The 15558-nt window shown below is 35.9% G+C and overlaps 2 protein-coding genes across 4 annotated transcripts; one reads left to right on the top strand and one right to left on the bottom strand.

Moving 5' to 3' along the window:
- Positions 1 to 61: 61 nt before the first annotated feature.
- ptgr2 (prostaglandin reductase 2) lies at positions 62 to 3153 on the top strand. Of its 2 annotated transcripts, XM_056768354.1 has the most exons (9): positions 62 to 213; positions 316 to 434; positions 622 to 813; positions 892 to 1062; positions 1348 to 1557; positions 1649 to 1770; positions 1923 to 2010; positions 2102 to 2141; positions 2484 to 3153. In XM_056768354.1, exons 1-9 carry the CDS (start codon positions 174 to 176, stop codon positions 2546 to 2548), a joined length of 1047 nt encoding a protein of 348 aa, XP_056624332.1. In that variant the 5' UTR covers positions 62 to 173; the 3' UTR covers positions 2549 to 3153. The 2 variants fall into 2 exon arrangements, with proteins under 2 accessions (XP_056624332.1, XP_056624333.1); XM_056768355.1 differs by lacking the exon at positions 622 to 813.
- A 103-nt stretch (positions 3154 to 3256) lies between these two features.
- On the bottom strand, positions 3257 to 14304 carry tmem62 (transmembrane protein 62). 2 transcript variants are annotated; one of them, XM_056768352.1, is made up of 14 exons: positions 13895 to 14304; positions 12937 to 13048; positions 12682 to 12819; positions 10841 to 10886; positions 10480 to 10621; positions 10271 to 10395; positions 9972 to 10094; positions 9063 to 9218; positions 8745 to 8904; positions 8051 to 8164; positions 7856 to 7940; positions 7688 to 7783; positions 7267 to 7385; positions 3257 to 5939 (listed from the first exon to the last, which is right to left on the bottom strand). In XM_056768352.1, the coding sequence occupies exons 1-14, from the start codon at positions 14129 to 14131 to the stop codon at positions 5628 to 5630; spliced, it is 1965 nt and encodes a 654-aa protein (XP_056624330.1). In that variant the 5' UTR covers positions 14132 to 14304; the 3' UTR covers positions 3257 to 5627. The 2 variants fall into 2 exon arrangements, with proteins under 2 accessions (XP_056624330.1, XP_056624331.1); XM_056768353.1 differs by lacking the exon at positions 7267 to 7385.
- Between the last annotated feature and the right edge of the window lie 1254 nt (positions 14305 to 15558).

The raw sequence follows: 15558 nt of genomic DNA, 5'->3' as shown, positions 1-15558 counted from the left end.
TACCAGCCCTTTAATGCATGTATTGTGGCCAACCAGGAGACCGGGTGAGCATCACGTGATTGTTCAGGAAGTGGTTGTTTCGCTGCCAGCATGATTTTGAAAGTTGTGAGGTCTATCTTCAGCAGATCTTCTTCTATTTAAATCGTTAAGCGATATAATTACAAAACAATAAAATGTTGAAGGTGAAAAGAGTTGTTTTGCACTCTCGTCCAGGTAAACCATTCAGATATTGCCCATTAAAATATAGTAACTAACCAATGTTGACTTGACTTTAATGCATTTCTTACTTTGGTACTTGTGATTGCACTTTATTAGGCAAAAATGGTCATCCGGTTCCAGAACATTTTCGAGTTGAAGAAATTGTTCAACCCAGTGAGCTGAGAGAAGCAGAGGTGCTAGTTCGGACACTGTGTCTGTCAGTTGACCCGTACATGGTGAGATGACCTTGTTTCTATTTACTGAAAAAAAACATGAATATTAAAAAAACTGAAAAGTGAAATAAATAAAACAATTGCGAGAGATTGTTATTCAGCATGATGTGACTTCTGTTGTATCATGAACAATCTGATCACAGAATTAAACCATTTATATTCACCAAGCATTTATAACCGACACGTATAGCGTTGTCGTATGAACGATGATACTGGCGCTGACTACCTGTTGCCATGGAGATTAGAGGAGCCCGTGGACGGAGGTGGAGTTGGAATAGTAAAGGCAAGCAAAAATAAAGCATTGTCTGTTGGCAGTATTGTCACATCTTTCAACTGGCGCTGGCAGACATTTGACGTGATAAATGGAAGTCTTTTACATAAGGTAAAATAAAAAAATCTGCACATATAAAAGCCTGGATGTTCCTCATAAAGTAAATGTGTGGTTTATTTGTGCCTACAGGTTAATCCAGAGATGGTAAATGGTCACCTGTCATATTTTCTGGGAGCAGTAGGCATACCTGGGCTTACTGCTCTATTAGGGGTGAGAGAAAAGGGTCATGTGAGTCCTGGGACCAATCAAACAATGGTTGTCAGTGGAGCAGCTGGTGCTTGTGGGTCAATTGCTGGACAGGTAATTTATATGCATTGACAAATGAAATGTGTCAGTCATCTACTGAGAGTTGTATTTAAGTTTTTAAAAAGTTCATTAGTCATTTTAATTTTATTTTGACTACTTTTTATTGCTAAAGCAAAACACTCCAAATGTCCCATAGACTTTCATCACAAGGACTTCGGAATGGGTACTTGTGATCTATTAAGCATCCTCTTAGCAACCACCGAGAACACCTTTGACACCGTGTAGCATCTTTTGTGATGTACATCATGTTACTCCAATTGACCCTCTCTTTTTTTGAAGATTGGCAGATTGGATGGTTGTGAGAAGGTGGTGGGAATTTGCGGTTCCGACCAGAAATGCCAGGCCTTGGTGACCGAGCTGGGTTTTACTTCAGCTATTAACTACAAGAAGGGAGATATCAGCTCAGCTCTGAAGGAACATTGCCCCAAAGGGATTGATATTTACTTTGATAATGTAGGGGGTCCCATCAGCGATGCTGTAATATCACAGGTTCAGTATTCACACTCTGTGCTTTTCTCTTAGAATAGTTGGGTTACTTTTTGTAGGTTGTCCGTTTAAGTGTGGCCCTCGCTGTGTGCAGATGAATACTGGTGGTCATGTGATCCTGTGTGGCCAGATCTCACAGTACAATAAGGATGTGCCTTACCCTCCACCTCTTAGTGAGGATACCCAAGACTCTTTGCGTTTTAAGAACATTACAAGGTACAAAATCTTCAAAGAGAGTATAAGCTTGTGGGGGGTGGGAGTATAGCATGTGTATGTACAGTATGTTGTTCAGTATGGTTTTATAACGTCATTATTTTTCTATACATATTTGTACATAGTAACTTTAGTTACAATAAGTATGTTCACAGGGAGAGATTTGTTGTATTGAACTACATGGAGAAACACACAGAAGGTCTTCTTCAGCTCAGTCACTGGGTAAAGACCGGACAGATAAAGGTAAGAGGAAAACAGTCAATAAAAGTCTATCGTGGCTGTGAGGACGATTGCGTGATCACATGGATGAGTTGTTTCTTTTTCGTTTTTACAGGTGTTGGAAACGGTTGTAGATGGTATAGAAAACATGGGAGGTGAGAGCTAAAACTGTCCCTGTTTATTTGACTTCACATGCAAATCAAATTCATTGTTTCGTTACAGAATTCTTTAGGGCAGTTAATCAGTTGAAGTTGCTATCAGTGCACTTGACTCCATAGTTACTATTAAGAGAAATGAGCATATGGTTAGTCATAAGCTATACACATGTTCATAGCATGTAGTATTTTAGCATAAAAAGCATATACTTTTTCTCATCTGTATCACAAGCAATTTACAATATGGGTCCTTTCAATATAAACAGTCACTTTATAAAAAAATGTGCAGTGTTAGATTGAGATGAGGATACATCTTACCCCACTCTCTTATGCATATTTCAGATGCCTTTTGCTCAATGATGACCGGGGGCAACATAGGGAAACAGATCGTCAAAATTTCAGACTGAGTTTATACCTCTCCATCAGAAGGTGCTGCTTTCACACGAGTCTGAGATGGTAACAGAAAGGTTGTGCAGTTTCCATGATTGGATAATCATGGTGCCTAAAACATTGTTTTTGTAGTATGTTCTGTAAGGTGACTAGGGTAAAAACACAAGTTCAACAAGTAATTAAATTAGCATTATTTGTTATCACAACATTAATGTTGTTTTTGTTAACATGTTACATTAACAAATGCATTAGCTATCATGAACTAACAATGAGCAATATAAGTTTAGCATTTATTAATGTGTTCATGTTAGTTAATGCTGATAAAATTGTTCATGTTAGTTCATTGTGCATTAACTAATGTTAACAGTTACAACAATTTATTTTAAAAAGGAAGAATAAATGTTGAAATTAACGAATCAAGATTAATAAATACTGTAGAAGTATTGCTCATTTATTAACTCATGTTGTTCGAAGCATTATTAAACGTATCTTTATTGTAAAGTGTTACTGTATATAAACATTTGCCCTAACTCTTAAGTGTCTATCTTAAAATTGTCTTCGAATAGTAGGCTCTTGATATTAACTCATTGTCATAATAAAAATATATATATTTTTATATTTATTTGTTTGTTAGGCTTTTTGATGGTTGGATTATTTTGTCAACTGTATTTTAAAATATAAAAAGTAAAATATAAAACAAGCCCTTAAGAAAGAAACAAACCAAATCACAATATGAAACCCCTTTACTCTCTTACACGTGAACGCAGGCAGATAGACTAATGCAACGTGATGAAAAATATATAAAATGAGGTCATTCTTTCATCTAAGGGAAAACGTCACATGTTCAATACAGAATTTCTTATACTTATTTAGATGGAATAACAGTTTTTACTGTAAAATCTGGGAAAAACTGTGTTCGGTGCCTTTCACAAAAAAATTAAAGCCACATGATCACAGGAACAGAGAATGCCTGTTAAACAATGCAGAACAACTGGAAGCAATGAGCACTACATACAAATATAATTGAGTACATAAAAAATTAATTCCAAAAACAAATAATAAAATCAAAATCACAAAAAATCAGGTATCAAACATTAAAAAAGTTCCATTGTATCACCACAAATCTAGATTAACATTGAGTAAATGTGGACTATTCACAAGTTTACTGTCACTTTCATGAGCCTTAAAACTTCAAGTCTTCTAAAACAACATTCAAGTCAAACTAAAGCAGCCTATTGTTTAAGTGTTTACTTTCCTGAGACAACAGAGACACTGAGTGACCTGACAAAACATCAATAAACATCAGGGAATACACCAGAAACTCTTTCTGTTACCCGTTAAGTCGATTATGGGCGCAATGAAAGACTTCAATGACAATACAGTTTCTTTTCAAAATAGCTGATTTTCCCCCTGTAAGTGGCCATTGTCCTTAGGCTGTTTGTGTGGTTCGCAACTGTGCACAGAAAGAGCTGTCGAACAATGTTAAACTCATAATTGCAATACTATGTCAATGTGTTGTTCTATTTTATTCTACATTCTACATCAGAATTTTGGCTCTAATTTTTATATTAATTTAGGTGTCTTTCTTTATGTGAATGACAACATAGATGACAGCAGTGATCCCCCTTCCAGTGACTATGCAACAATAATTGTTATGCAACCGTAGTGCAACAACAATTTTTCTACATTCATATTCATCTATAAGTATAGTGGTTTCTTCCTTTTGATGAGTTGTAGAATTGGTTTTAGTGCGAAGTGTAGTTCAAAATTATCATATTGTAAGACAATGCTGTGATCCAGCTGGAAATGGCCAACTTGATATTCCATATGATGGACTTATTGCACGGCTGTCTGGAATACTTGATTCTGATTGGTCAATCGCCAGATTCTGCAGTCAAATAATTGTGACTGCACAGTTGTCCACGCAGGTAAATTTTTTTATATCACTCTAATGTCTTTCTTGTCACAAAATAAAATCTTTTATCATCTCAAAACATTATTTTATGTGTATTTGGTATACAGCCGTGTAATAAGAAGAGTAGTTTAGTGTCATCCCTCACAAAATGTGGGATTTTTTTGCAATCATGACCAATTCATAGTATCTCTCCTATGCAGTGATGTACAGTGGTGGCAGTTTCATGCATAAAAAATTATCAATAAGAAATGTAGGCAGTCTTTTTCACGTCTTGATTGCCTTTAACAAATTAAAACTATGATTTGACAAGTCATTATTAGTTCATCAAAGTAATATGTATGCACAAAGACTGGCAAATCTCTATATTAAATACATATATAATATATAAATATATATTAAAAACAAATTGACATGCCTTCGTCTAATTCCAAACCTGTATGATTCTCTTTTTTTGTATGAAAAGTTTTAGGTTTTGAAATTAATTATGATGCACATATATTTAATATGGGTGCACAAACTTTCACCTAAACATCTTCTTTCGTGTCATACAGAGGAGAATAAATCATCCAGGTTTGGAGTGAAATGAGGTCCAATTAAGTTCATCTTTTGGAGTAAACTGTTCCTTTAAAGTGATAGTTCAGTCAAAAATGGAAATTCTGTCGTCATTTACTCATCCTCGTCATTGCAAACCTGTATCACTTTCTTTCTTCCTCAGAAAAAAAGAAGATATTTTGAAGAAAGTCAGTTACCGAACAGCACCAACACCCATTCACTTCTATTGTATGGACAGAAACCAATGCAAGTGAAAGGGGGCAAGTTAACAAAATTCTTTAATATATCTTCTTTTGTGTTCTTCAGAAGAATGTCATACAGGGCTGAAATTACAAAATGGTGAGTAAATAATGACAGAATTTAAATTTTTGGTTGAACCATCACTTTAACTCTACAAATGTGTCTTAGTGTGCATGAAGGACGAGAATCAGGTTTAATAGGGCCCCATCCGCCAAATGTAATAATGGCCTCATTTAAAAGAGCTGAATAGTAACTAGGGCAATCTAATGGAAGTGATTGGCAATTCAGTTACTGATTAGAAAAGGCAAGAGGAGGGAAGAACTTGGCATAAAACAAAGTCTGTCAAATTAAAATATACAGACTGAGAACCACAACTGAGAACATCAATGTCACAACGGTCTGCTAACATCAGAGAAATGAGGCTGCGGTCCCCACCAGACCCTGTACACCAACAGCAGGGCCATGAGAAGAGCCCAGGTACGCACTGGAGACAGGAAAAAAGCCAGCAGCCCATAGGTCTCCAACAGAAAGAAGCAAGAATACGCCTGCCAGATCAAGAGCACCAGCATGCCCAGGTGCACCGCCAGAGTCCGCAGGCGGCAACCCGGCCGGCAGAAGTGCGAGCGGAAGTTGGTTCCTCGACACCTGTGATGAAGACTCCAACAGAGGTAATATGTGAGAGGCATGTTGAAGAAGAGGACCTGTGGGGCAAAGACAATATTTTTAGGTAGTGCTCCAAGATCTATAGAATCATTTTAAAATCACCGGTCCTGAAGCACTTCCTGATTCCATGTTTAAGATTCTTTTAAATTTCACATGAATAATGAAGTCATTTAGAGGTTTTCAATTCAATTTCAATTCAGTTCTAATGTCCTTTTGGTTGAACTTTGTTCCTACATTTGTTTAGTGATAAAGTACTGAAAAAAGGAAGTGACTCTGGACCAGTGTTGTTTATATCTTGCAGAATTTTCTATAATTAGCATCTACAATTGCCCCAAATGATATCTTTATTTAAGCTTGAGTGGTAGAGTTTCACATTTTAAATGCCAAAGTCCTTTAATTTTGAATGGATTTTGACTGCCTGTGAATGTTTTATCACTCACTCCACACATTGTAATATTGTAATCTACCCAGAAGCACTAACTGTGATATTAAAAGGGAGTACTAAATATAAAAGTCTCGTATATATTATGCACATTATGATATTATGAAGAATATGCTTCAATTAATAATTAACTGTTTCTTACAATCCAGTTGCTTTTCAACAACAAAAAATGTGAAATTTAATTGAAAACACTTTCCCAACAATTATTCTTGGTGTAAACGGGCCTTACGAATTGATTTTAGAATACCCCAACAGGTAGAATGTACATAAAAAGTTTACAGAAGTTACAGATTTTATTCATTGTGGAACATTTACATCTACGCATTTGGCAGATGCTTTAATCCAAAGTGATTTACATTGCATTATACTATACATTTTGTTTCTAAGTACGTGCAATCCCCTGGGATCAATCCCATGACCTTGCCATTGTCAGCTCCATGCTCTAACCACTGAGCTACAGGAAAGATGCAATTCCCTCAAAAATTATAATAAAATTGTAGTCAATACATTAAAATACTAAAATCAATATATGTATTGCTCATTTTGATGTGCCATATGGTAAAATTCTAATCTTTTTGGGGGGCTTTTGATAGTACTCAACTTAGTTCAAAGATACTGTGTCTACTTAATTAAAGGAACAATATTCTACATGTCAGAGAACAAAAAAATAATTATATTTAATGCCATAATTAATTTAGTTTAATCTCAAAACCTGCATTGAACTCCTGAAACGTCTCTCTACTGACTGTATCTAATAACTTTGAATCGTAATTTAATAAATTCTCATTCCTGTCATACCAGTTCAACATCCTGTGGGGCGTAACCCTTTAAATTAAAATCCAATTCATAAAGTCAAATTCAAAAATCTGATACTCATAAAAACACCAGTTTCATAATGCTCTGCATCTTGAATCCTGTATTACCTGAGTAACTCCTACAACATAACTCAAACTGCCTTCAAGAAAATGTCCGTCCACAAACACACCAAAAACAAAGCAGGCCCCCTTGTGTCCATCAATTACTTCCCCAATGAACCATGGCCCTAAAAACACCAGACAAAACAGTCTTCATCAGCAAAAATTGCGAAAAATGGAGAGTGGACAGTTTTATTGCGCTCCCGAGCAAACTACTTGGGTCAGGGGTTGCTTATAGACATTAATAAGACTGAGAGGCAATTACATATACAGTGATACATGAAATATATAATTGTCTAATTATGTCATCATCTACTATTTATTAACTTTTGCCACGGCTAAAAAACATTTGGTCTGAAAAGTGATTACAATGTTATGAGTGATTATTACCCAACAATTTTGTAAAAAGTTAAGTAGGTGACTGTCTTACCCAACGCTGTGCAAAGATTGAACAGCAGTAGAGAATAGTAGAAGATGTTGATTTTACTGACAAGATGCAAGGACGTCAATACTTGAGAAGACCACCCTGGAAAAAGTATGTTTACATTACAAAAAGTACAAATTTTTTTACATTAAGGGTCAAAATCAATCGACATACCTCTTGTAGAAGACACATGCATAAACCTGAAGATTACAAGCCCACCTAGGTTTAGTAACACTATTGCCACAAATGCAATCCGTGCCTTTGCAAAAACACACAAGGGTAGATGCATAAATATCAAAGAAATGCCTAGATAAATCAAGAATGCATGTGATTTTCAAAAAAAAAGCTTTTTGTGTGTTATTTTCTTACAAGTATGTAGTGGTCTGTAAGGAGAATGAAGGACTGTATTAATCCGAAGCTGGGGGTTAGATCTTCTTCCAGGGTGAACTGCTGCTCACTTATTTTTGAGCGACCAGCTGAATCCTGGCATAAGAAGAGTGAACATGGTACGGCCATTTCATTTTATTAAGCCGTTAGAAAAATAATCTATAAATACAATCAGTATTCTATACAGTGTTACAGAAAGTTGACAGAGAATTGCCATTATGGCTATAGGTTGCCATAGTGTTGCTAGGTGTGTTTTTTATGATCCCTATAATTTCCTGGACTCTGGATATAGCTAGGTTACTGCTTTCATTACAAACCTGTATTACTTTCTTTCTTCTGTGGAACACAAAAGAAAATATTTTGAGAAATGTCTCATCGGTTTTGTGTCCGTACAATTGGATCCAAGTTTTTTGGTTACCAACAGTCTCAGTGGTTTTTGAAGAATGACAGTAACCAAACAGATCTCACCCCCCATTTACTGCGATTGTAGGAAAAATAAATACTATGAGTGTCAATAGGGGATGAGATCTGTTTGGTTACTGATATTCTTCCAAATATCTGCCATTGTCTTTAGCAGAACAAAAAATGTATACAAGTTAGGAACAACCTGATGGTTAAGTAATGACATAAATTTTGGTTGAACTATCCCTTTAAGCCTGCATTGTTATTTAGTTACCTCCACTTTAACACTGATGGTGTGCAGTCCCGTAGAGTAGAGTGATGGGTCCCATGGCAGTACATACAATGGTCCCTCCGCCCTGACAGCTTTTCCCAGCGTATCTCCATCCACACTCACATACACGTATGTGATCTGAGATTCTGAAAAGGCCAGAACCCTAAACAGACCCAACACACAGCACAAGCAGCAACAGTAAGTTTCGTGTGCCCAACAGCAAACTTCAAAATGTGACATAACAAGACACACATGAAGGGAATAAACTTGGATGAATACAGCATTGTTTTATTAGGTTGAAGAGGACACACACAGAGACACCTGATGTGTGTGGAACTGCGGATACGATCAATAGGTTCCACCCCTGGATGCAGGTACTGCGCGTCTTTGGGATTAGTGATGAGCACAGCTGGCCAGTCCTCAAACTTCAAGTCGGAAAAACTAAGAAGGTCATGATCAAAAGCCAATATCCTGTACCTGTATCAAAAGAAAATGTTTGTTACTTTGGTAAAAGTAAATACAACTAGCAACCATGATGCAAGGGTTTTCTAATTTGTTCTTATTGGCCCAGGGCTGAACTCAAATTCTATCCATACAGTACGGCCATTCTTAAAGGAAAAGTTCACCCAAAAATGATCTGAAAAATCCTTTATCCACTCCCAAGTTCTTCCAAACCTGTATACATGTTTTTGTTCTGCTGATAGATACATATTATTTCTTCTGACATTTTGGTCAAAATGAGTCTACAAAACTGATCAGAATGCATATAATATTCGTAGGCGACGAACTGTCAATTCCCCAAAATCTGACCCGAAAGCTCAATTTATAAAACATTATTATAAGCCTACTGTTGTGAATCGGGGTGAGAATAGTAGCAAGGTTAGAACATTGTTTGTTTATGCACTAATTTACTGTAAATTCTTTGTTTATTTTTAACCCCCAAAATTACATATTGCAGCTTTAATCTGTGTCTATTGAGATTTCTCACCGTTTACTGTCCACCAGTATGTAGAAATGTAGTACATGGCTAATTTTAATATGGTGGTGGTTTTAAGTGGCTTAGAGGCTTACTCAAACCCCTAGCTGAACCTTACTAAATTATTTTTGCCAGTACATTACAATGCCAAACAGTTATTATATGTCAGCCGTTTTTGCACTGTCTTGTTAAGACATCAAGTCAGCTATATGAACATCTGGTCGCATTCCCTTGAGCGAGGGCCTTGTTCTCACCTGCGGTTAGACATCCAGTCTCCCAGCTCTAACTCCAGTGTGCCTCCTCTATGTCGACTGTGCAGTATGGGCATGAAGCCTCCTAGTGTATGTAGGTGCCCACACAGATATGCCACACCTGTACTGTAAAACCCAACAGATGTGATTCTTTGCAGAAAATTATGTGTTTAGATTCATATGTGGTAAAATGTTCACAATATCAGCAATGGAAGGTAGATATGAGTCAGATTTTGTCAGAAAGTGACAAAAACAGATGTAAAAAAAAATTTAGTTGCACCATAAAGGAGATGTGTCCAAACCTCATGAGCTCCCTGACTCCTGGGAAAGGGGAGAGGACAGTAGATGTGGTGTAATGTCCAAACCAGATAGTTTTGTTACTGCTCAGGCTCTCCTCTCTAAAGGTCGCCAATAAATCCATCTCACTCTATAGGGAAAACTCACATTTTAGACTAAAGAAAATCTGCTGTCATATTCACGATTAAAAGTTCAATTAAAATATTGCTCCTACCTGGCTTAGCATACCAAAGAAGTTATAGGGCCGTTTGGGTCCCGGTGTCAAAGTGGCGTCGGCACAAATAAATGAGTAGTTTCCAAAGGGCTTTCTGTGTATGTAGTGGAATGATCCAACTTTCTGATTGGCTGAGTATTTTCTAGATATTCAGAGGAGAAAACAAAAGTGATTCTGACACTTTAATGAAACATTATACAGACGGGTGCAACTATATATAATTTACAACGAGACCTGTGTGTTAAAAGAATAATAATGATTTAGACTGACGTCAAAAACTTTGATGCAGTCAAAGTGATTTTTTTTTAAGTGAAGTAGCTTTAGAGTCATAATATTCAGCATTTGTGATATTTCTACGGACCTGTAATAATTGTTCACGCTCTCCAGTGATATAATATTAAAGGCATCTGAGGAAACAAGAAGAGAATATCAGTCAAGATTTCCTGGAAATGGAAGATGACCAGGGACAAAATAACTGAAAATGGAGCTCTTATTACATGTCTGGCAGCGTTCGTAATGTAACACCAGTTACAGTGCCTTTGAGGAAACGGGATAATAGGAAAAGAGGAAAATGATAGGCGAAACGAGTTTTGGGAGCTCATTAGAGATACTCATTGGTTTGATCCAAGAACTACACCCATCTAAAGCTTGCATTTCTGTAGCATAATAACAGTAAATTAAATAACATGAGCCAACTGTCTAATGACAGCAAGATACATTTGATCAACCAAAGTGACATCACATATACACTACATATAACTGTATATTAAACAGTGCTAAATATTGAATTCCCAATTATTGCAGTGTTTTGCATGTATTGAATCAATTATTTTATTACTCAAGTTGTAGTTAAAGACAGGGCAGACAAATCTTTTCAGAAACATTTTACGTATAGACCTACCGTATGTGTCCTTTGGTGTGACAGTAAAAATGTTGAAAATAAACTGTTAATAATATATTATTTTATGTTATTAATATTTATAATTACAATATAAAATAGCATAAGAGTTTTTTTTTTATATTTGGTGTCACACCACTGGACAAATTTAACAAATTTATTTGTCCACTACCCAATTCTCTCTCTTTGCATCCTGATAGCAATCACCAAGGAAGTGGTCTAGTTATACTTATACATATAAATACTATAAAATGTATTGTTCAATCAAAGTATTCGTTCAAAATGCAATAAAAGGATGTCCCACTTGTCTTGTTAGGGGGAGGCATGGATTTGGAGGATGCTCTGAAGGGAAGGCGGGATCTTATGCTTAACGTAAGCTTGCTGTTTTGTTTGCCTCTTAGAAATCACCAACTCTTCCTTTAATAGAGAAGGTTTAGGTTGATGAAGATAGCAGTGAGACGGGCATGCGGATGTTAGTGCCTGTGTGTGCATGCACATTCTCTGTCATGTGTGCAACAATAATCCCAGATTTCGTTTTTTAAATATATTTCAATACATATAAAACTGACTTCACAAGCTTAAAACATTATTGAATAGCATATCGTATATCGTGTTGTTTAGCGTGTTATTACACATCATGTTTTTTTCAATAGAGTGCAGATCTAATATTAAACATTAAATATGTTTCTGAAAGACTTTGTAAATTGTTAAGCTGTCAGACTGCTGTGCCAGGAAAGCTATGATAGTTTAAGTCTATTCATTTACATAAAGCTATTATACAGCTTTTGTGTGTAGAATACGAATCATTATGTAAATATGAGAGATTCATTTTGTGATTCTTTTTTGAACATTGAGGATCTGAATCTCCAACCATTATATGGGTTAATAAATCTAACCTGGGGATAAGTAAATGAAGAAAGAATTTTAGTTTTTGATTGAAATGGAGAAACCCCTATGTGGCACCAAGATAGAATTTATGAGTAAAGTTATTATTAATCTATTTAAGTTTATTTTCTTATCAAAACAAGCAGACAATGTCCTGTTTGATAGGAGAACTGGGCTTCATTTCAAATCATTAGACCTGGACAGTATTTTCCAGCTTTCTGGACTCAATGTCCTGTAATTGTTCTATTGTTAAGAGACTGTGGGGTCAAGATTGTCTATTATTCTTTCAGACAAATATTGATGTACAAAGAGGAAACTTAATATTGATCTTTATTTAGATCAGAAGTAAATTTTCAGATAACTCCATGCGGATATTTACACGCAATTGACACTAAAAATTATGGAAAATAAATAATCACCATGGTTTCCTCGAATGTCAATCCATTTAGTGCGTTCCAACACTCGTGATCTTTTCAGGACGTTGTGATATGCCTGCCACTCCACTTCATGCTGAAGAGAGCCTATTTTACTCTCCGTCTTTGCGTCTGTCAAGTCCCCTGTGAAATATTCCAAAGCAACATACTTGTAACTCCATACAAAAAAAAAGTATAATTTATATTGGCCAATCTTTTTGTCAGTTTTCTATGCTTGAGAAATATCGATCATCATCTTACCTGTGGCCAGCACAAGATCAGGTTTAATCACATCAATAGTGTCACTACAGAACCGTTCAAATTCGGGAATCCTTCTCGGATCATGAAAACGACTGATATGGATGTCAGATACCTGTGCAAATAAACAGCATGGTAAAGTCTGACACAAGCTTATGTGCAGTTATCAGTGAGTGTTTAAAATCTCACACATGAAACCTATTTATAGGACAAGTGTCAGTGGCATTATAGAGAAGGCATCTCTATTCCTCTAATCAGTTTGGTGTTGTTGGTTTAATCATGCAAACACAATCCACTAAAACACTTACACCAGGTCATCTTCATAACAGGTCAGGTCTGTGTTCAGATGATAGTACTGGCTGTGTTATGTCACGCATGGGGCTTATACTGTAAACATGTTTGGAGGGTTGATGTGATGTGTGATATGCTTGTTTGTGTTTCTAGGACCTTATATTTAGATATTAGGACCATTAGTTCTGTGTCTACATGCTATTACAGTAGTGCATATTAGTAATGTTATGTATAAATATTAGTACTGCAATTACTGTATCCTGTATTTATAGAAACATTCCATTGCAGTGTCCATCCATTGATGATGTCATAAAGTAACTATTGATTAATTATTAAGAAATGATTAAGCTATTAATGAAAGTGTATAATCGATTGCAGTTGACCTAAACAATAAAAATGTAATTTGTCAATCAAAAATGCTTTATTCATTCAAAATATCACTAATTAATAGATTTTATCATAATCTTATGAAGATTTTTTCTCATTTATTTAATAGCCCTACATATTTATTATGTAAGTAATACTTTATTTTGACAGAACACAAAATAAAAGCCATTTGACAATCAATCAAATGATCAGCTATTGACAGTACAAATCTTTGGTACGACACGTTATTATTTTGACCTCTCGCCACCAGTAGTTTGATTGACAGCAAAAACTCTCCTCTTACCTGCACAAACCAAAACATATTCTCCAGCTGCACACCGGGATACGGCGGCCCGCTCTTCCTCTTCATGCTTTCATCCCCGGATTGCTGTAAATTGCGTTTAGGATGCCAAGAGGTGTCATATATGTCAAGTACCCAAGAAGTGAACAACGAGAGCAATAGCCCAACAATAACCAATGCCACAAACAACCTGAGCATTCTGCCGAAATGTCTTTGCCCTCGCCGAGATCCAGGACGCATCACATTTATAAAGCCCGTGGTCACGCACACCTACTCTTCCTGCTGAAGGAGGGTAACTGGTGAGATGTTTACGTCCTCATTCTCCCGGCTCAGTAAAAGCTAGACAGAGTCGGATTGGACGAAAAATCAGCGCGTTGTAATCGCCAACATCATCCATTTAAAACTTCCGGGTGTTGAAACTTCCGGGTGGCGGAATATTCAAACTGGCGGAAAGGACGTGGCCCAAACGAAGAGGTTAAAGGGGCGGAGCTTAATCGAGCTTCACGGTCCGGAAAGAATTCTGTCTCTGCTAGGAAAAGCACTAATATGATGTTACTTATATAAATAAAAATGTATTCATTATTATATGTAAAACACAACCAGAATAGTCTTGTTGCCCATTACTGTACATTTTGAGTTCAGAACCAATCAGCGAAAAGCAAATTTAAATATAAGTGTAGGAACTACCTCACAGTCCATGTTTCAATGTCTAGTTATTTTTATTAAAATGAAAATACTTATATAAAATGATCTAAATATATATTAAAATATAAAATCAAATAATGGTTGCTATATAGGTCAATTCTGACTTTAGAGATTCTATTTGCTGGCTTTCCCTTACACTCATATAATTGTTTTACATGTTCCATTCTTTTATTGTACTCGATACAATATGCATTTCTTTACATTGCATTTTTTTACAATCTTGTTTGTTGTGCAGAACATCTAGGAATACTTTCAGTTTCAGTGTTGGGACATTTTTCTTCTTTGTCCACTAGAGAGACCTTCTTAAAAAACTACAGTAAGATGCAGACAAAACCATACATTGACAGGTGACATCACATATCTTTTAACACTGATATTTTATTCTTTTTTTATCAATTTACACTTTTACTAAAATTTACAGTAGGCCTAAATTTTAAATGTATGAGAAGTTTTTAATATGCCTACAACATTCCCTAATGCATCTGTGTTGTGTTAGTGCTTCAATGAAGGTTAAGTAAATGGGGAACAGTACAAGACCTTTAAATGAATTAAATATGTGACCAAAAATATGTGATTTTAAACGTCCATACAATCTTCTCTTCTTTGTTCTATGACTGTTTCATAGCCTGTTGGTGGGAGATGGGATCCTGTGTGTCACAGGTTTTTGATATCCTGATCACAGAACTACTTCAACATGGCCCTCAGTCAAACCAGACTCACTATTGGATTTTTAAATGTCTACTAAGTTCACATACTGGCATTTTTTGATTTAGGCTTCTTTATTAGAATCAGCTTCAGTGTATTTTGTTCACATTTCTTCTGTAACCTATGGAGGTAGACAATTCAGTGTCTGGGGAAGGTTGTGAAATGTGTTACAATAACAGACAACTGTAAAGTAAAATATAATCCTCACACTCACACTTGTGCCATATTGAATAGAAGGCTAAAGTACATTGCCCTCG

This window comes from Triplophysa dalaica, chromosome 15 (genome assembly GCF_015846415.1).
Source record: "Triplophysa dalaica isolate WHDGS20190420 chromosome 15, ASM1584641v1, whole genome shotgun sequence".
Taxonomy (NCBI): domain Eukaryota; kingdom Metazoa; phylum Chordata; class Actinopteri; order Cypriniformes; family Nemacheilidae; genus Triplophysa; species Triplophysa dalaica.
Note: the sequence above shows the minus strand (reverse complement) of the source record. Positions and strands in the feature narration are given on the sequence as shown.